The 22,329-nt window shown below is 39.7% G+C and overlaps 1 protein-coding gene across 10 annotated transcripts in view; it reads left to right on the top strand.

Moving 5' to 3' along the window:
* C8H10orf143 (chromosome 8 C10orf143 homolog) overlaps window positions 1–22,329 on the top strand; it is a 95,244-nt gene that overhangs the window by 25,417 nt on the left and 47,498 nt on the right. For all 10 annotated transcript variants that reach the window (XM_034931727.2, XM_034931724.3, XM_063607591.1 and 7 more), the window contains 2 exons: window positions 10,768–10,932; window positions 11,041–11,103. In XM_034931727.2, the coding sequence (XP_034787618.1) occupies window positions 10,768–10,932; window positions 11,041–11,103 (228 nt within the window). The remainder of the gene's footprint in view (window positions 1–10,767; window positions 10,933–11,040; window positions 11,104–22,329) is intronic.

Genomic DNA, 22,329 nt, shown 5'->3' with positions numbered 1-22,329 from the left:
ATGTTAAGATCCTGTTGGTAAAGCCCCAGTGTGCCCTGGTAATGCAGGAGTTCAGTGTGAGAATCCTAACTTCTGGCCCTCCTTAGCTGATGCAGTACCAAATGTCATAGAAAGAAACCTCCTAAGAGTACAAGGTCATTCTCCAAATGAAAATGTCATAGGAAAGGAATCTTTACTTGATGGAAAGAATGCTTTCTTTCTAAATGGCAATCTGTGGCGCCTTCTTAATCTTGTTCCATCCAGCATTACCTGTTCTGTGTTCAGACCAATGGGCATCTGTATCAGCTGCTCCATCCTGCAGAAGTAACTTTATCATGGTAGGACTTGAACTAAACTGAACCAAAGAAACCTCCCTCAGCTGACTGTTCCTGGTACCTAAGGACTGAATTACCCCAGCATTATACACTTACACTACAAATGATCTTCGGCATAAGGGCCATTAGTCAATAAAAATTCTCAAAATACCTTCAAAATGAAAGATTAGATTATTTTATATAAAATATATTTTCTTATGGACTTATTAATTGCATTACTGATTTCTAATGATTTCCTTTGGTATTTTATTTAAATAATTAATTTATTTTTTTGAAATGGAGTTTCGCTCTTGTTGCTGAGGCTGGAGTGCAATGGCGCGATCCTGGCTCACTACAACCTCCGCCTCCCGGGTTCAAGTGATTCTCCTTCCTTAGCCTCCTGAGTAGCTGGAATTATAGGCACATGCCACCACGCCTGGCTAATTTTTTGTATGTTTAGTAGAGACGGAATTTCACCATGTTGGTCAGGCTGGTCTTGAACTCCTGATCTCAAGTGATCCACCCGCCTTGACCTCCCAAAGTGCTGGGATTACAGGAGTGAGCCACTGCACCTGGCCAGCTCCTTTGGTATGTTAATTTGCTGTATATTTGCTTAACTCATATGCTCGCTCACGTGTTAACACATGTAATACATATGCTTAATTCAGTGTGTTTGATGTTGAAGAGTGTGCCATTTTCTTGCTTTGCTGACTGAAGATAGTATGTGGTGCTTTTCTGTTGAAGAGGTCAGAGAACCATGCCTCTTCTCTATTCTCCACCCTCCTCTTGAGCCCAGAGCGGAGGCTGCCAGCATGGCTGAGCCCCACCGGTGGCAGAGCTGGCGCTGGGCTCTGCTCACCCTGCTCCCTGTTCTCTGGCTCTGCTGTGTGTTTCTAGGGGCTTTGGGGAGATGTCCCCTGTCTGGTTCATATAAGGGCTGGCTCTTCTCAGCACAGAAACCAAAGCTTTGAATCTCATCTCTGGCAAACTGTTAGGTCTTCAACCCCCTATCCCTTATAGACACTTCACTCATTAAGCTCACTTGGGACCATCACCTCCAGAAAAGGAAGAAGTCCCCCTCAACAAATGGTTGGTCTTGCCTCCTCAGGACAGGCAGCAAGGCTTCCTGAGACCTGTGGCAGCTTCGTGTGTTTCTATCATTGAGGCAGCACCATCCCTGTTTGCTATTTTAATTTAGCATCGTTTGAAACAGCGTCTATTTCTCGGCCACGCTCCTGCTTCACCTTTCTCTGATGAGGATGCTGGTCACTTGATCTATTCTAGTTATTGTTATGTAATGGGGTCTTTGTGTATACTTAGGATTTTCATTTCGTTCATATAGTGCAAGTGTATTTTTAGCTTGGCATAAGCCTTCATCTGCCTTTGCGAAGGCTGACACATCTTCTCGTTCAACATAAGCAGCCCCAGATGTAAATGCCTCTGTGGCAGTCATTTTTCTTTGGTCCAGGCCAATCCATGACAACTGAACTATTTCCCAAGTAAGTGTATAGATCAATATCGTATGTGGTCAGCTCTCAATAATCCACAGTAAGTAACAGAAAATATGAATAAATTAATTCACTGTGCTGGCTGAGTGCCACTGAGATGTCATCCTCACATTCTCTAGTAGAACCCACGCTCTGCTCGCCTTGGTGGCAGAGTATGGCTTGGCTCTCCTTTCTCCTACTACAGGCTGTCGGGACCCTGGCCCTTCAGCCCCCTGCGCCCCTTGAAGAATGTCAGCTTTTCATTGCAGATAATCACAAGTCTGCTGACCTTAATGTGCCAAGGGCCATTCAACCACACAGAAAAGGTGTAGAATATAGTTTCATAAGTGTTGTAAATTTCATCCAGAAAGTACAGGTTCTCATTCATATTCATGCATGCCTGTTTGCTTTCCTTTTGAGTAAGTCCTGTGTTATTGAGAAAAGAGGAAGGGAAATAATATTATTGCTATTAGCCGACTATGGTGTTACTGATGGGGGAAAATTGAAACTTGTAAAATTATGTGGGGAATACTTAATATTTCCACTTTTCCCCTTTAATCCAGATGATTGAAAGTTGACAGCAAACCAGTTTTAACATAACACACCTCCTTTTGCACTGTAAGGATTGAGCAGATCCTGAATAACCAGAGATTGAAAGCCTTGGTCTTAGTTCTTCAAACTGTCGTCCAACTTAGGTGAAGACATAGAAGGCTGCATTATTTGCAAAAGTCCTAAGGATGATTAATACGATTACTGTAATATATGGCAGAATAAGGATTGAATATATTTTGATATGCTACAAATCAAATACATATTCCATGGAAATCAGATTTAACTAGTGTACATAGGAGAGCCTACAGTTAAATTAAAAGAAGAAAAAGAGGAAGACAAAGACGACTTAATAAGCCCCAGGAATGAGAGTACGTTTGTGTGGAGAAGCTGAGGGGGTTGCAGGGGAGGTGAGCTCGCATGGACGTGTGTGTGATGTGGTTGCTGGGGCTGTTGACCTAGTGTGGGTTTCTCTTGTGCAAACACAGTGGCAAGTGGTGATTCTACTCTGCTAGTTACATGGCATTGAAAGTATTTTGCGTGGTTTATTTTAAGCGGGATATTGGCAATTTAGAAACACTGGACTAGGGTGTCTAGGATATGAAGAGTCTGAAGAACATCTTTGAAATGGAATAGTGAGAGAGACTAGGGATATTTGGTTGGAGAGAACAAGCCTCCAAAGTGTCTGAGAATGATCATCAAATATCTGAATGTTTATCTCATACACAAGGGGCTTTGTTCATTTTATGTTGCTCAAAGGAGAATAGTTAGAAACAGTGGGTTGAGGTTGTGAGAAGGCAATTTGGTTTAGATCAGTATTTCTCTCACATTAGGGATGCAAAATATTTTTTTTTCATTTTAAAAAACTTGTTATTTTGAAATAGTTTTAGACATACAGAAAGGTTGCAAAAACATAGTATAGAGTTCATATACATCCTTCACTTAAGCTTGTTAATGATCTTAGTATAGTTAGCATGCCATGAAATTAACGTTGGTGTAGTACTGTTAACTATAGAACTTATTCCATTTTACCAGTTTTTCCACTAATATCCTTTTTCTGTTGCAAGATCTAACCCAGGATCCCACATTGCATTTAGTTATTGTGTTTCCTTCCTCTCTTCCAATCTGTGACACTTTGACAGTCTTTTAGGACCTCGACACTTAGTGATTATTGGTTAGTTATTTTGTTGTCCCACATTTTCTTACGGTTAGAGTCAGGGTGCGCATTTTTGGCATGAGTACTGCAGAAGTGATGTTGTGCCGTCTTGGTACGTTGTACGGAGGAGGGTTCATGGTATTGTGTCCCATTACTGCTGTTGTTAACCTTGTCACTTGATTACGATGGTTTTATCCACTGTAAAGTTACTATTTTTCTCTTTACAATTAATACGAATCTTGGGGAAGATAGTTTGAGGCTGTGCAAACATCCAGTTTCTCCTTAAACTTTTGCCTCCTAATTTTAGCATCTATTATTAGATCTTGCCCGCAATAATTTTTACTGTGGTATTTACTTAATGCATTTCCTTCTTTCCTTTTGCATTTGTTAATTAGAATTCAACTGTAAGGAAGTCCTTTCCCTTCTCGGCTATTTATTTACTCAATTGTTTTTGATATGGGTAGACTAATAGGCATTTACGTTATTCTGTGGATTATCCAGTGCTGTTTTTTATTTATTTTATTGCTTAAATCATTCCAGCTTTGGCCAACAGGAAGTCCTTCAGGTGTATGCCTTTGTCTTTTTGACATGCCCTCATGTTACAAGAACTTTCTAAGTTTTTGGCCTGTGAAGTCTTTGAGGCTCATCTTGTATTTTCCCTACTCCTTCCCTGAATCAGCTGCTTCCCATGGAGTCCAGATTCCTTTCAAGGGAAAATGGTATTTAGAAACCAATTTCTAGGTGATAAGTGTAATCTTGCTACTAGGATGCCACTGTCCTTAGTGGACACAGCTAGGATATATATATGTGTGTGTGTGTGTGTGTGTGTGTGTGTGTGTGTGTGTATGTGTATCACCCACACACACAGTAACTCACACATACATATCTTTATATATTTCTATATCTCTGTCTGGATATGTATTAAAAATTCTAATCCAACACCACTGGGTTCATTGTAGCCTCTCCCTTTTCTGTATTTGTAGCTTATTTCTTAAACAGTGAGAAACTTAGCTCTTGTTATTTACAGTGTATTTACTTATTTATCCAATGCCAATAAAGTAATTTCAAAATTGCTAACCCTGTAATAAACACATTTACTAGCTAGAGTACAGGACTTCTATACAGTGCTTTTTGTCATCTTTATTTAGCGTTTGAGTTTCTAGTCAAAATAGTTTTTTTTTTTTTTCTTTTTGAGATGGAGTCTCGCTCTGTTGCACAGGTTGGAGTGCAGTGGTGCGATCTCGGCTCACTGCAACCTCCACCTCCCATGTTCAAGTGATTCTCCTGCCTCAGCCTCCCAAGTAGCTGGGACTACAGGTGCCTGCCACCACGCCTGGCTAATTTTTTTTTTTGTATTTTTAGTAGAGATGGGGTTTTACCATATTGGCCAGGCTAGTCTCAAACTCCTGACCTTGTAATCTGCCCACCTTGGCCTCCCAAAGTGCTGGGATTGCAGGCATGAGCCACCACGCCTGGCCCAAAGTAGTATTTTTAAAAGTTATTTGGGGTAGTTCTTTTCAGTGTGGCTATGTTACTTATTTGTAATGTAGTTAGGTTCATTATTTTTGTATTCCACTTGGGTTCCTCCCCCCCTGTGTCTTGGTTTACTTACATTTTTCCCTCACTTTTTGGCATGTGAAATGTTACTCTGGTGCTTTAATGCAGAGCTATACACTCCCTCTTCATTTCTGTTCCCATGCCACCCTGTTCTCCAGCCCTTTCCTACCCACTCTCTGTAGGAAAGCAGTCTCTTTCATTTCTCAAATATCCTTCCTGTATTTCTTTTGCAGAAATGAGCAGATAGTGTCCATTTTCTTATAACCCCTTCTTTCTTACACAAAGGATAGCATATTATAGATACTCTTTTGCACTTCGTTTTTTTCACTTAACAATGTATTCTGGAAATCACTCTAGACCAGTTCATGGAAATCTTCCTCTTCCTTTTCTCAGTTGCATAGTACTTCGTTGCTTGGATGTACCATAGTTTATCCAACCACTCTCCAGTGTAGGGGCATTTAGGTTGTTTCCAATATATTGCACTATTGAATAACTGTGCAAATGTGCTTTTTTCCCATATTGTTGGAGGTGTATGTTTTGGGTAGATTCTAGAGTTGTAATTGCTGGGTTAAAAAATGTGCATATAGCTTTGTATTGCCAAATTTTCCTGCAAGAATTTGCATTCTCACCAGCAAAGCAGGAGGTGCCTGTTTTCCTGCAGCCTCACCAACAGGGGCTACACCACATTCTACAATTTTTGCCATTCTGATGATAAATGATATCTTGATGTTGACTTAATTTGTATTTCTTTAAATATGAGTGCATTTGAACACTTTTTTCATGTTTGAGGACCATTTTAATAGCTTTTGTAAATCGTTTATGTCTTTTCTCCATTTATCTTTCAGGTTTTTGGTCCTTTTTTGCTCAGCTTTTGTAACAGTTTCTTATATTCAGGTTATTCACCCTTTTTCTGTGGTATATATTGCAAACATTTTTCTTCCCCTTTTATCAGTTATCTTTTGATGTTGTTTAGGATTTTTTTGTTTGTTTGGCCTTACAGAAGTTTTTATTTTCATATAGTCAAACTTGTCAATCTTGATTTTATTGCCTCTGTATTTTGAATCATAGTTAGAAAATCTTTCCCTACACCAAGATTAGAGAATTCACTCGTATTTTCTCCTAGGAATTGCATAGTTCTTTATAATTAGATCTTTTGCGTTCAGGTCCCTAATGCATCTGGTTTGGTTTTGTATGTGGTTGTATTAGTCTGTTTTCACGCTGCTGATAAAGACATACTGGAGACTGGGTAATTTATAAAGAAAAAGAAGTTTAATGGACTCAAAGTTCCGTGTGCCTGGGGAGGCCTCACAATCATTGCAGAAGGTGAAAGGCACGTCTTACGTGGCAGCAGGCATGAGAGAGAATGAGAACCAAGCAAAAGGGAAGCCCCTTATGAAACATCAGATCTCGTGAGACTTATTCACTAACACGAGGACCGTGTGGGGGAACTGCCCCCATGATTCAATTATCCCCCACTGGGTCCCTCCCACAACACGTGGGAATTATAGGAGCTACAATTCAAGATGAGATTGGGTAGGGACACAGCCAAACCATGTCATGGTGTGAGGTGCAGATCTAAATTTCTTTTCTCCAAATGGCTCCAAGTTGTCCCGGGACCGTATATTAAAAACTCCATCCTGCTGGGCACAGTGGCTCATACCTATAATCCCAGCACTTTGGGAAGCCAAGAAGGGAGGATTGCTTGAGGCCAGGAGTGTGAGACCAGCCTGGTCAACATAGTGAGACCTCATCTCTAAAAAAAAAAAGATTATATATGTATGTATAAAAAGTCCATCCTTATCACAGTGATTTGAAGCCAAACTTTCATATATATTTTGATTTATATCTGGACTTTTAATGCTACCACATTGGTCTGTTTGTCTACTTGTGTGCCACCATGTTTAATTATGGAGTGTCTATGGTTTGTTTTCGTGTCCAGGAGTTGTTTTATTTTTTTCTTCAGGGTTTTCCTGGCTCTTCTTGCATATTTGTTTTTCATTGTGACCATTAGTATCAACTAGTATAACTCTATAAAATAGTTTACTGGGATTTTTACTGGGATTATATTGAATTTACAAATTAATTTTTAGGGAGAACTGTCATCTTTATAATGTTGGGTTATCCTATCCAAGAGTTGGGCATGTCTTTTCTCTTGTTCGTATCTACTTTAGTGTCTTTCAAGAATGCCTTACATTCTCCTTGTATAGATTTTGTGCAATTCTTGTTAAATTTGTTCCTAGATATTTAATCCTTGTTGCAATTATTTTAAATGGCGTTTTCTCTGATTATTTTGTATTTTGAAAGCTATTGATTTTTATATGTTAATTCTGTGTTAGTGAATTATTTTATTGTTTGAGTTAATTTTATCATTGATTCTCTGGGGGTTTCCAGATATATATATATATATGGTTTTCAACTGCAAATAGAAGTGGTTTTACTACTTTACCCCTTTTTATAATGCTGATTGACTTCTCTCGTCTCAATATATTGGGTAATACCTCTCATACAGTGTTGAACAGAAATGGAGACAGTGAGCATCTTTGCCCTGTCCTGATAGTAGTAGAAATGCTATTAGTTTTTTCCCCATTTAGTAATGAATTAAGGAATGTGTATTTTATTAATTTAACAGTATAACCCTCAATTCCTGTTTTCTTTAACTTTTATCGTAAGTAGGTTTTAAATTTTGTTAAAGGATTTTTCAGAATCTATGGAGGTCATCACACTACTTCCTTATGTTTATTAATATAGTACATTATATAGTTTCCTAATATTTCGAATATCTTAGACCTCATTTCATATTTTTACATCGATACCGAGCAATTGATTGGTGTGTAGTTGTATTTTCTTGTACTTTCTGTCTGGCTTATCAGTGTTACATTTGCTTGATAAAAGGAGATAGTGTGCTAGAATCTTCTTCATAGAGCATTGGCATTACCTGGCCTTTGAAGGTTTGGGAGAATTCTCCTGGGAAACCATCTGGTCCTTGGGCTTGTGGGTAGTTACTTAATAACTCTTTCTGTTTCTTCTGGGAAATCATCAGTTTAAGCTTTCTAACTCTAATGGGATCAGTTTTGGTAATCAGACTATCCTTAGGAAGTTATCAGTTACATCTACATTTTTCAAATTCATTTGCATAGAGGTCTGTGAAATATTCCCTTAAGATTTTTATAATTTCTTGTTTCATTGGTTATTTCCCCTGTGTCCTTTCTTATTTTCTATTTTTGTATTCACTCCTCCTTTTTCTTGAGTAACTTAACTAGTGGTTTATCTACTTTTTTCCCTCCAAAAACCAGGATTTATATTTGTACATTAGATCTACTGTTTTTCTATTCTCTACCTCATTAATTTTATCTTATATATTCTTTTTTCTCATTAATTTTAGCTTTTTCCTTTATTTTTTCTTTGTGTATTCTTTTGTTTTGCTTTCTTGTTCTTTTCCTAGTTTTTATGAGCTGGGAATTATTATTGTTATTATTTATTTTTTGAGACAGTCTCACTCTGTTACCCAGGGTGGAGTGCAGTGGCATGATGTCAGCTCACTTCAGCCTCAGCCTTATGGGCTCAATCTTCCTACCTCAGCCTCCTGAGTAGCTGGGACTACAGGTGCACCACCATGCCTGGCTAATTTTTATATTTTTTGGTAGAGACAGGGTACCATGTTGCCCAGGTTGGTCTCAAACTCCTGGCCTCAAGCGATCTGCCTGCCTTAGCCTCCCAAAGTGCTGGGATTACAGGTGTGAGCCACCGTGCCTGGCTGGGAATTATTAATTAATTTTCATTCTTTCATTTTTGTTGATAAAAGTGTCAATGCAATGAATTTTTCTCTGATTACTGCTTTAAATGTATTTCATGGATTCTGATATGTAGTGTTTTCATTGTAATTTTTTTTAAAATTCTTTCCTCTCAGTTGGTGACCTAAGAAATAATAAGACTCTTAAATTTCCAGGTGGAAGTGCCTTTCTGTTTTTTTTGTTTTTGTTAATAATTGATAGTTTATTGCATTATAATCAGAAAGTATTGGCTACATTTCTACCCTATAGAAATCATTGTTTTTTCCTTTAATGCCATCAGTTGTGACTGTGCTGTGAGTTCTTGAGAGGAATGTGTATACTCTATTATCAGGGTACAGAGTTCAATATATATGTCCATAAGGTCAACCTTGGTTGATTATGTTGTTTAAATCTATCTCCTTACTTGTTTTCTGTGTACTTGCTCTGCCTTGTACTGAGAATGGTGTATGAAACCTCCTGTTATTAGTATGTTTCTAACTGTGTTTGCTCACATCTCCTGTAGTCTTTGTTTGATAAAGGTTATGGTTGTATTATTCAGCTCATAGGTGTTCATGAGCATTATGTCTTCACTGTGAACTGTGGCTTTTAGCATTAAAAAAAAAGTCCTTGGTTGTATTTAACACTTTGGGCTTATGTTCTATGTGATCTGCTCCTGCTCTCTTTTTGTTTTTATTTCTCTATTATACCTTGGTCCATCCTTTTTATTTTTAGCCTTTCAGAATCACTTGATTTTAAGTACATCTGTATAGTTGGGTCTTGTTCTTTTAAAATTTTGGATGTAGAAGGATTTGTATTTTCTAGTGATTATTTGTATTTAAACCGATTTAATATCCTTAGGTCCCCTGTTTTATTATTTAACCCTTTATTGTCTGATTCTCAGTTTTTTCAGCATCAGTTAATACTCACCTATTGCTTATATGATAATGAACTATACAATAATGAGAATTCTCCTCTCTTCCTTTTCCCTCATCTCCCATTTTTAATGCATCATTTCTAGTCTGTCATTAGGTTTCTATATTGTGTAGATGCATTAACTGAAAAAAGTCCATTAAGAATATATTAAATAATAGTAGTACGGATAATAAACACATTTTGCAAAAGTGATAAAGGTGGTTTGCAAGTGACTGCAGAGGTTGGGGAGATGCCAGTGTACCATGAAGTGTGTTCTGACATCGGGGCTGTCCAGCAGCGGGGCCTCTTGGGCTGGCTGCCAGGGCTCCTGGGGTGGATTTCTCGCCCTGGGCCAGGGTGGCCTCCATGACTGTTTACAGAGGTCCTCCTGCCTCTGAAACTCTGTGTCAGTTACAACATTGTTACCCTAAAAATACACAAAGTCTTGGGACTTTCAAACTGAGTACTTTTTTTCTTTAGCATTACAGGATTCCTTTTGTAATTATTTTCTTTAGTTCACATAGTAGTAAAAACCAAATGCTAACTTTCCCAAAGGTTATCAGTTATGGACTGTGTATGCAACCTTTGTAAATAAAATTAATTTGCTCTTCAGTGCCAGTGAGACACAGAAGTAGTCACATGTGAATTATTCATATTGTATTAAGAAAGTATATAATTTGATGCTAAGCAAAAGCATATAACTAGTTTCTTGAACAAAATTTATAGGTTTTGCACATTTTCAATATCAATAAACCAGTCACCATAATTTATTACAAGAGTTTCAGCCAAAATTATTTGAAATGACTATTTTAAATGTATAAAGCTAAGTAAATATCAGGCAATGCAAGAAATAATGAGGTTAAATGTAATGGATGATTGTTATTCTGAAAAGATAAAGTTTAAAGTCATCTCCTCAAATGCCCTATAAAGTTTTCCAGCTCCACAGGGGTCTGTATTTGCAGCTGAAGTTTTCTGAAAGCAAATTCAATTAGAGTGTTGTGTGCTTTATGAGACCATCTAAAGTAAAATTTTGTTTGTTTCAGAAACGGGTATGCAGGAGATTAGAAGCCAGTGGGCACGAGCGTGGCTGCCACCAGGTGAATGCCTGTGCCCTGGCGTCCTGGGGCCCAGAGGACCGGGAGCTTCCATCAAGAGGCTGTCCCCCAGCACCAAGGCCAGAAAGTGGCCAGGGGAGGCTAAGTACAGGGGTATGTTCCTGTTCCCACCAAACTACTTGTGAGCATGTTGAAATATTTTAATAGAAAGTGTAAATAATCATTGTTCTGATATATCTGCAACTGTGATTTGTTAACTAGATTTCTCAGAATGGTGGAAGGAGCTCAGCCCAGCCTTGCCCAAGATGTATTGCAGGGGAATCTGTAAGTGCATTAACCTTCTTGCTGTGACATAAAAGATAGACTTCTTCTTAAATATTAGATCCATAAAACAAAGTTAATAAAAACTGCAGTTATGTTTCTGAAGAATGAGGAACATAAATAAAAAGGTGAAAATTGATTTAAGCTTTTCTTAGCATTCTGTCGGTGTACAAACTAATTTGTGTCCCGCTTCAGATTGGAAATATAAATTGCAAATACATTTAAAATTCCTTCTAAAAAACAGGGTTTAGGAAAGGGACCAGGCCACTGGATTTGGTTAAAATAGAGAATCACTTAAGGACATCTTGGAGAAAAGATCTTTCTCATTTAATTTTCCAAATAGCAATCAACATTGCTTTTTTCTTTTCCCTGTTTATGCTTTTCTGGCATGTTTCTATCATAAACTTCACATAAATCACAGATTTCAGAAGCAAACACAGTGTTCACACCATTAATTCAAAGTAAAGGGAGGTCAGAAACTGCCAGAGTCAGATTCTCAGTCTCTTCTACTGGGCAGAATATCATAAAGTATATATTAGCATAATAATACCTTTGTTATTAATTTTGAACTTACTCCAAGAACAAGTTAATATGTCTTTGATAACCTCTATAATTCTTGGGTTTCTTTAATTTTACATTTGGAATCTTAATATTGCAATAAAATAGAATTATATTTAAATTCCACCTAGAAACCAGGAATTTGTGCGTGTGTGTATGTGTATTTCTGAGATTGCCCCCTAAAGATCTTTAGAGAAATGTATTGCTGTTTTTGATAAGCAAAAGATTGAGTCAATAAATTATGGAGATCCTCAATTGACATACTGTAAGCTACTGTGTTTTACAATGATAAGCACTGATTTTGTTTCAAACGGAGACCTGAAACCATGACAGCCATCACCGTGTCTGATGACAGGGTGAACCTCTAATTATCTGAAGTCCTTAGACAAATAGGAAAACAAAGTTTAGTATGTAACTCATTCCATGAAGGTATACTTTGCTACTTTTTGTACTCTCTTTAGAAAAATTTTCATAGGTTATGTTGCATTCTATGGTGTAATTCTGAACAATGTTGAAATTAAAGATCCAGCAACTTGAATTTAGTATGCTTAGGTTGATTCATGTAACTGTTAAACATACCCTAGAATACAAATGAATAATGCTTACTTTGAGAACTATGCCTCCATTGGGGTTGCATTCCTTGTTTGCTGATGACTGACCGGTGCCTTCTTTGTCCCCACCCCATTTCCATGGAATGTATCTTTCACATCCCCCCATCTGTTGGAAGCAAACACTTGGAATGTAGTACAGATTCTTATTGCTTTGAGAGCTTGTGTTCTGGCATGAATGGCTTAAAGAAAAAAAAAATTTAGTTCAAGCAACTGATTGGATCATTTTGGCTAATATTCTGTTTGAACAACAGTACCTATTTGATTAGGGTTTTTCCTTTCTTTGTAATTCCCCAAGCTTGCCTCTGTTATGTTTCGTAGGAAATGAATCTATGAGCAGAAAACCTTCATTGATATGTAAATATCATTTTTTTGTTAATACTCAATATTCTTTTCATCTAAATTTCAGAAACTGACTTTAAAAAATCAGTTTCCTTTTATTTGTAGTTATTCTCAATAAAATTTCACCCAGGCTTGGGCGTTTTAATATTTACACCCACTACTTCTGAAAGTCTAATGTAAATAAAGATTGAAATGTGAATTTGAAAAGTCACACCTCTTGATATTTGAACAGACTATAGCTGCATATATCTTCTTCTTCTAATAATATGGCTAGTTTCTCTCCTAAGCTTTTAAAATAATAAGACACTATTTTTGTATTATAAAACATCAAAAGGTTCAGTGTTAAATAAAAAGCAAATAGTATTTTTAGAGATGCAAGATCCCTGGGAGTCGTGCTTAACAATAAATCACCAATGGGGCACAATTCCAAATTTCAGAAGACTTTATTAAACTTGCAGTTCCATTCACAAATGCCTGCTTACACGTGGGCCTGCCCACTCTCCCATGATGCCCGTAGGCAGCTCAGAATGGTTCTCTTGGTCAGAGAGAAGCCAAGGTGATGTGAGGGGTAGTTTGTGTGGAATTCCTAATGGGAAACTTACATGTGATTCTCAGTTTATTTGGTGGCTGTTCTCCAGTAAGCTCCCTTGCATCCTGAATTCTCTAGTGTATTTTTGACCTTCGTAGGATGTCAGCTAATCTGATCTGTTCTGCTCTGAATTCTCAGTATAGCCGTCTGAGCTTGGTGGCCCTTCTGTTCCTAAGCTTTTCCTTATGTTTATGATTGAGTTGTTTCTCACACATACAGGGTTTTGACATTTTCTCATATGCAAGGACTTCCTCGGTAGACCTCTTCAACCTCATTTTCCAAGTTTGCATTTCGGTCTATTTCTGTTGACTCATTCTGGCGTATTGTAACCATTGTTACAATGGTTACTATTTCAGGAGTGACTGAGGTGGTTTCTTATAGTAATTACTGTTAGGGTTTATCTCCTGCTGTACATTATTATTTAGGACTGTCACCTCGTAGCCCTGAATCACCCTGCTCATGTTACTGATGATCGAAATGAATGTGGTGGGACCCAGTCTTGCAGCATCCAGGGCATCCGCTCCTGCCCAGGGTCGGGCTGCTTGCTCTCCCTGTCATGTGCTGTCTGGGGCTGCAAGTCTCGTAGAGGATGATCGCCATGGCTAGGAGGCTTCCTTTCCTGCCACCAATGGCTCCCATGCTGGGCAGTCACCTAGGCTGCAGGCTTCCATTCCCGGATCGCGCGGCTTGCGTGTGCACAGGCCACACGGTAACCAAGTGTGAAATGGAAATGAAGCTGCTCCTTGCAAATTCAGAGCAATTAAATGAAACCTTAGGGGTCTGCCAGAGGTCTCCAAAATAATCAAAAGAAGGTACATGAAAAGGGGAGGAAGGCTTATAAGGCAGAGAACTGTAGAAAGGATTTAGGATATTGGTTGAGGGGAGATATGATGATATTTCCTCAGCACCGTGTTTTCCTAGTGGTCTCTGGTCTCTGACGTTTTGTAGCCTCTCAGTGCTGGAATCCTCTGGAGAAGGGGCCACCCTCAGATCTTACTGGGTCACTGGTCAGCCCGTTGCCTGTTTTTTTCTCAGCTCCGACCTCCTTTGTCTGCCCCTCCTCTGTGTTGTGGAGACTGTGTTTCCCAGACTCCTTTGCTTCTGACTTCTGGGAGAATCCAGCCAACGTGAGGCATTGGTGGGACACAGGAATGTGGGGGAGAAGGAGGAGGAGGCCAGAGCATTTCTCTCTCTCTCTAGCCCTCCCGCAGTACATAGCTCCTGCAGAGTAGTCCCTCTGGGCCCATCTCTTGTGAGGCCCACCTCTTCCTCCCTTTGTCCTCCTGGTGAGTGTTTGGCTCCTGTAGTAGTCCATTTTCACATCGCTATAAAGAACTACCTGGTGCCTGTAATTCCAGCTTGGGAGAATGAGGCAGGAAAATCACTTGAACCTGGGAGGTGGAGGTTGCATTGAGCCAAGATTGCGCCATTGCACTCCAGCCTGAGTGACAAAATGAGACTCCATCATTTCCAAAAAAAAAAAAAAAACACACATACACACACAAAAACTACCTGAGACTGGATAATTTATAAAGAAAAGAGATCTAGTTGACTCACAGTTCCACAGGCTGTACAGGAAGCATGGCTGGGAGGCCTCAGGAAACTTACAATCCTGGTGGAAGGTGAAGGGGAAGCAAGCATGCCTTACCATGGCAGCAGGAGAGAGAGAGAACGCCAGAGGGGAAGTGCCATGCACTTTCAAACAACCAGATCTCATGAGAACTCACTATCACGAGAACAGCAAGGGGAAGTCCGCCCCCATGATCCAGTCACCTCCCACCAGCTCCCTTCCAACACGTGTGGAGTATAATTCCAGATGAGATTTGGGTGGGGACACAGAGCCGAACCATATCAGCTCCCCCGTTTGGCTTCTCATCTCTTCCATCATTTGTGTAGCCAAATCCTGTTACAGTCCCTCTGTTTGAAATATACCTAGATTGGTTTCTGTTTTCTTACCAGCGCTAATCAGCTAATGAATGGACAGATTCTCCTGGGGAGGAAAGTTGCTGTTTCTAACAGAGGTCTCCGGGCCTGTGTTGCCCCCTGCAAGGGCTCAGTCAGTAGTCCGCAAGCTTGGCACTCCAGAGTGCTGGCAGGGCTGATCCTGGTGATAAGCCACATGAGTCCCGAGAGCCTGGACATGAAAGTTAAAAATACAGTCAGGCCCTTCAATGTTGCCCATCGCTAATGCTCCTTCGCTGCCTTTTATCTGTGGTTATTGGTTTTTATTACTCAAACGGGTAGGGAGTTACCACTGAAAAGCCAGCATGCAAAACATGGTGTTTCCTGGTGCCATGGAGCCTCCGCTCCCCACGTTGGTTCTGGATACCAGCATTGTCATTAGCCTTATCTTTTTTCTATTTTTTTTCATTGAGGGCAAATAGCCAAGGAGCAGTCTTAATAAGCCTCCGTATTATTCACTTTTTGACATTGAAATCTATTGCCTGACAACATTTGTGTGTGTGGTATATCTGGTGTGTGTGCATGTGTGTGTCTGTGTACATATGTAGTGTGTGTGCATGTCTGTGTGTGTGGAGTCAGGCAACGTAGGAGTAGAAATTGAGGGCAGGGGAAGGGAGGTGTTTGGTCCAAACCTATTGTTTTGGTTCAGTTTTCCCTTGTAGGGACACCAGGAGGAGCCAAAGTATGATTATTCTGATTCTAAATGGATGCATTTTTTTCTTTGTATTTCTTTTTATCTCCAAATGGGTTACCTTTAAAGTATTTCTGTTTATTTTGTTTACATATCTGTACATTATTGGTCATTGCTTTCTACACCTACATCATCTATAAATACTGCACTAGAACAGGAAGCCTTGGAACCCAGTGATCTCTGCCCTCCTCTGGTGCCTGCAGTGACAGCTGAGAACGCTGCCTGTGCTTGCTAGGGCGGGTCCGAGTGTCAAGCTGGGGACGGGACCAAAGATGGAAATGTAACGTTCTGACATCGATGAACAGAGATCGATGCGCAGTGCCCTGCTCTTTGTGTCCTGTCTCGGCCACAGCTGATAGCAAGCATCCTTGTCAGTTCTTTCTTCTTCTGTCATGAGAGAAGAAAACACAATCATGGAGGGATCAACGGGAACTTCATTGATCATTCTGTAAGAATCAAGTTGTGCTCCATGCATTTCTACCCCCAGGTTTGTCAAGGATCCTGGAGTTCATTGGTCTAACCCTGTCGATTTACAGATAAGGAAAGTGAGGTCCCCAGGGGCTAAGCCACTGGCCTGCCATGCACCGTGGTTGATGGGGAGGCAGGGGCCCGAGCACTCTGCTTGGAGCCCCCTCTGCTTTCTGCTCTTTTTGGCTGATCAGTGTGTTTGCAGTCAGCATGCCGGCATCACTCCCCAAGACTGGCGGCCCAGCGTCAGGCTCAAACACCCTGTGAGAACTGTGGCAGTGACAGTGCGGGTTTTTGTGGACTTCATCCCCGGACACAGTGAGAAGCTCTTGGCTAAGACACAGGGCTGATTTACTCACACTGTGAGGGAATAAGCTGGGAATGGAAGAGTCTGGCTGTGTCAGTATAGCCAAATACGAATCCCAGAATAGATGGGTATGAATAGACCACTGACAAAATCTTCAGATTTAGCATCTAGCAGTAGCTGACAGTGAGTACTTTCTCTGGAATATGGATATTGAAAAACTACCTTTAAAAAAATTTTTAACTGTTATTTAGGTCATTTTCTGGCACTGAAGGAGCTGAGGGGCTTCAGATGACTAGAAGAAAAAAGGAACAAGTTCAATTTAGACTCTTCCTACAAACATGTTAGATAAAACCAACACAGATGTGTCCCCCTCCTGCTGCAGAGACTCAAGGTAGACTCTGATAAAAAAAAAACACACAGCTGATCATGTAATAGGCGAAGAGAGAAAACAAAAGTAGAGCCGTTGGGACCAACACACTCTTTAGTGGCCGTTCCTGGGTCTGAGTACTTGTTGGGTTTAGTCCTAGAATGCACCCAGGGCTGGGAACTGGAATGCTCACGTCCAGAGATAGATGTGGTTTTGGCCTAACAGAGGTGTGGGAGCTAGAATTTGGATCCTTGCATAAAGTTTAGAGCCTGAAGATCTGATTATACCCTAAAAGGGGACTGGAAATTACAATACCAGGCCATGCATGGGTATGGGCTCCAAGTTTATTTTATCTCAGTCGTACAGGAACCAAAAGTAGAAGCCCTGCCATAAAAACAGTTGCAGCCCATCGAAGTCCTGAAGGCCTTGGGTGGCAGCAGGTGCGGAACTGTCCTGTAGGCATGCCTCCACCACCCAGCGTGTAGGAGATTTGGAGATAAAACAACCCCCACGGAGGATAAGATCACACTAGAAAAATAAGCACATAAACAAATCTACCACCATGGTGAGAAGAGGGGTCAGGAAATAAACAGTAGAATCGAAGTCTCTAACAATCTGAAATAATTGAAGAACCTGAAGGTGGATATAAAGTACGGGCACAACTCATTTTATTGCACTTCACTTTATTGTGCTTTGAAGGTACTGTGGTTTTTACACATTGAAGATTTGTGGCAACCTTGCATTGAACAAGTCTGTTTGGTGCCATTGTCCCAAAAGCATATCCTCATCTCATGCTTCTGTGTCAGCATTTTTAAGCAACAAAGTATTTTTAAATTAAGGTGTGTACATATTTTTAGGCAGAATGTTGTTGCACACTTAATAGACTACAAGCATATTGTAAACAAAACTTGTATATGTACTGAGAAACCAAAAAATTTGTGTGACTCACTTTATTGCAGTGTTCTACAACCAAGCCTGCCATGTCTCTGAGGTATCCTGTAGTTATTTTATAAAATGATTAAAGAAGAAATAGAGCCATAGTAAGAAAGGAAGACAGTTTGAAAAAAAATTGGAAGGTTTTTTTAAAAAGAACTAAAAGTGCATGATATGTTCATTGAAGTTTTTTTAAAAAGTCATCAGATTAGACACAGTTAAAGACAGAATTAGTGAATTAGAAGATAGAGCTGGATAAATCCCCCAAGCACAGCAAGAGAGATAAAAATATGGATAGTATAAAAGTGTAATTAGGAGTCATAGAGGAAAGAATGAGAATGCCCATTAGGAAATCCAGAAGGAAGGACTTTAGAGAATGTTTGAGTAGAATAGTTGAAAAGATAATGGCTGAGAATTTTCCAGAATTGAAGAAAGGCATATGTGGTCAAACAATTTTGAAGTAGAATAACAAGCAAGGGAAATTATCCATCAGATATCAAGATATATTACAAAGCTGTGACCATTAAGACAATGTGTTAATTGGCCTAAGTGTAGACTAACCAATGAAATAAAATTGAGATCTTTAAACATGCATATATGGCAGTTTGAAGGCATTATAAATGAGATTTACATACACCTATAAATTGTGCCAGGGCAATTAGTTTTCCATATATGAGGAAAGATAAAATTAGATCTCTGCCTCACACAAAATCAATTCTAGGAGGTGGGAGGTGGGGGTGGGAGTTAATAAGAACTTATATATGAAAAAAAAAACCTTTAACATTGTTAGTAGAAAATATAGAATATGACGGCCAGGCGCGGTGGCTCATGCCTATAATCCCAGCACTTTGGGAGGCCAAGGTGGGCAGATCACCTGAGGTTGGGAGTTCAAGACCAGCCTGACCAACATGGAGAAACTGCATCTCTACTGCAAATACAAAATTAGCCAGGCGTGGTGCATGCCTGTAGTCCCAGCTACTCGGGAGGCTGAGGCAGGAGAATCTCTTGAATCCGGGAGGCAGAGGTTGCGGTGAGCCGAGATTGTGCCATTGCACTCCAGCCTGGGCAACAAGAGTGAAACTGTGTCTCAAAAAAAAATATATATAGAATATAACTGCATATATTAAGACATGCTACATATCAGAATTCTTTCATCATTGTCTAAGAAAAGCTTTTTGCAGGAAAGATATTTACAATGCACAAAATATAAAGATGGGTTTCTTGAATAAATATGCAAATCAGTCCAGTAAATAAATGGGCAAAGTATATGACCTGGCAGTTCAGAGAAGAGGAAACCCAAAATAGCCAATAAATGTAAATAGGTGTTCAACCTCACTAGTAATTTAAGGGCTTGCAAATTAAACCATCAAATTAGCAAAAATAAAAATGGTGCTATAACTGTAGGTGAGGTAGAGTGAAAAGATGTGTTCACTTCCTCAGAAGCCATGTAAATGGGTAAAGCTTATGGTGGGCATTTCTGGTAAGCTAGAAGATATGGTCCTAGGTGTATACCCTAGTAGATGCCCAAGAAAGTGTATACAAAATATTTGTTGTATTTGGGAGGCTGAGGCAGGCAGATCACTTAAGGTCAGGAGTTTGAGACCAGCCTGGCCAATATGGTGAAACCTCATCTCTACTAAAAATACAAAAAACATTAGCTAGGCATGGTGGCGCATGCCTGTAGTCCCAGCTACTTAGGAGGCGGAGGCAAGAGAATCACTTGAGCCTGTGAGGTGGAAGTTGCAGTGAGCCAAGATCCCACCACTGCACTCCAGCCTGGGTGACGGAGCAAGACTCTGTCTCAAAACAAAACAAAACAAAATATTTGTTGTCGCACTGTTAGAGTAAGAAAAGCCAGAAACAACCTAAATGTTCATCAATAGAATGAATAAATGAATTGCAATAGATTTACTCAATGAAATGTTACAGAGAGCAGTGAAAATGGATCAAATCAAATGGAGAAAAAAGGAAATTACAGAAGGATCTACGTAGAATGATACTATCTAGATACAATTTTAAGCATGGGAAACATTGATATATATCTACTAAAGGAATAAAAACATTTGTGAGAGTGGTAAACAACTTCAAAATAAGGGCGTTATTTCTACTGAGTGGAAGGGCTCAGGGTGCAGTGTTTTGGTGATATCTAATGTTTTATCCCCTAAGTTTTGTGAGTCTTGGGCGTGATGTATCCACACATAGATAGGTCATCATGACACTGGAGGACATCAAAGGCAGAGAAACATGTGTAGAGCTGCTAGAGAGAAATGACTGGCTAAGCATGAAGGGATGATAATTTGACAACAGATCTCTCATTAGTAGCAATAGATGCCAGAAGAGCTTGGAATGCATCTTTGAGCTGCTAAGGGGACTGCACTGTGACGTGCATGTGGACAGGCTGCACCAGGTCTGGGGGTGCGATGGCCACTGCAGTGGGGTTCCTCTCCCCACCCCAGAAAATTCAGTTACCAAAACTGACTCAAGAACAGAGAACAGAATCAGATCAGTAACAATGGAAGGATCTGGGAAGGTTATCAAAAAGCTCCCATCACAGGGATTTTACAGATTTTAAAAACCCTGTATGAAAGAACACATGGATGATTTAACATTAGAAAAATGACTGCATTGTCTGATCAAAGGGAAAATAGAGATCATCTGTTACATGCAGCAACAGCGTACAGTCAGATGCTAATCCCATTCATGATATATATTTAAAAACTCCACAAACCAGAAATAGAAGGCTTTCTTCTGGTAAAAATTAAGGACATGATACTTAGTGGAAGCATCTGTGTTGAAGAGAAAAGGACGAGGATGCTATTAGCACTTCTGCTCGGTATGCTAGGGCTCCTAGCTGGCATAATGTGATAAGAAAAAAAAAAAAAGAAACAATGGACATAAGAATTGGAAAGAGAAAAATCTAAATTGTTATTTCCAGATGGTATAATTATCTACATAGAATATCCAAGGCTGACCACAGTGACTCATGCTTATAATCCCAGCACTTTGGGAGGCTGAGACAGGAGGATTGCCTGAGCCCAGTAGTTGGAGGCTGCAGTGAGCTATGGTTATGCCACTGTACTCCATCCCAGGTGGCAGGGTGAGACCCCATCTCTTAAAAAAAAATTTTCCAGAAAATCTGCAGATAGACTACTAGAACTAATATCCAGCAAGGTTGTTGAATATAAGATGAACACACAAAAATAGATAGACTCTTATTTACTGGTAACAGTCAATTAGAAGAACAAAACTCCATTCACATGATTGCAGCGTGAGGATGTAAGTTACTATCTAGTGTTCTGTATTTCATCCTGAAGGACTCCCTTCAGCATTTCTTGTAGGGCAAGTCTTCTAGCGACAGATTTTCTGTTTTTGTTTATCTGGGGATGTCTTAATTTCTCTATCATTATAATTTCAATGTCGTTTGGTTTTGTTGGATATTGAGGAAAGGCGTATGTGGCCACATGGTTTTGAAGTAGAGTAACAGGTGCTGACAGTCTTTCTTCTGGCACTTGGAATATGTCATCTCGCTGCCTCTCACTCCATGATGTCTGATGAGAAATCAGCTGTTGGTATCACTGAGGCTCACTTGCACATGGTATGTCGCTTCTCCCTTTCTGTGTTCAAGATTCTTTGGTTCTAGATCACTTTGTTATGATGTGTTTAGGTGTGGATCCCTTTGGGTTCATGCTAGTGGAAGTTAATTGAGTTTCTTGTATATATAGATTAATGTTTTCAAATCAAATCTGCGAAGTCTTTGGCCATTATTTTAAAAATACTCTTTCTGCCCTTTCTCTGTGTCCTTTTCCTCTGAGACTGCCGCTCAGAGGTGTGTTGGGACACCTGATGGAGCTGCACAGGTGTCTTCGAAGCTCTGTTCATTTTTCTTCGCTTTTTTTTTTCCTGTTCCTCAAACTGGATAATCTCAATTGATTTTGTGTTCACTAGTTCTTTCTTCTGCTTGCTCAAATCTGCTGTTGATCCCCATTAATGAATTTTTAATTTCACTTATACTTCTAAACTGTAGAACTTCTGTTTAGTTTATATGTATAAAATTCTCTCTTTATTGATAATTATCTATTTGGTGAGACATCATTCTGCTTTTCTTTAATTCTTAATCATGATCTTTTTTTTTTTTTTTTTTTTGAGATGGAGTTTTGCTCTCGTTGCCCAGGCTGGAGTGCAATGGCATGATCTCAGCTCACTGCAACCTCCGCTTCCCAGGTTCAAGCGATTCTCCTGCCTCAGCCACCCAAGTAGTTGAGATTACAGGTGTGCGCCACCATGCCTGGCTACTTTTGTATTTTTAGTAGAGACGGGGTTTCACCTTGTTGATCAGGCTGGTCTCAAACTCCTGACCTCAAGTGATCCACCCACCTCTGCCTCCCAAAGTTCTGGGATTACAGG

Source organism: Pan paniscus, chromosome 8 (assembly GCF_029289425.2).
Source record: "Pan paniscus chromosome 8, NHGRI_mPanPan1-v2.0_pri, whole genome shotgun sequence".
In the NCBI taxonomy this organism is placed as follows: Eukaryota; Metazoa; Chordata; class Mammalia; order Primates; family Hominidae; genus Pan; species Pan paniscus.
The sequence above is the reverse complement of the archived record's forward strand: the minus strand, read 5'-3'. Positions and strand labels throughout refer to the sequence as shown.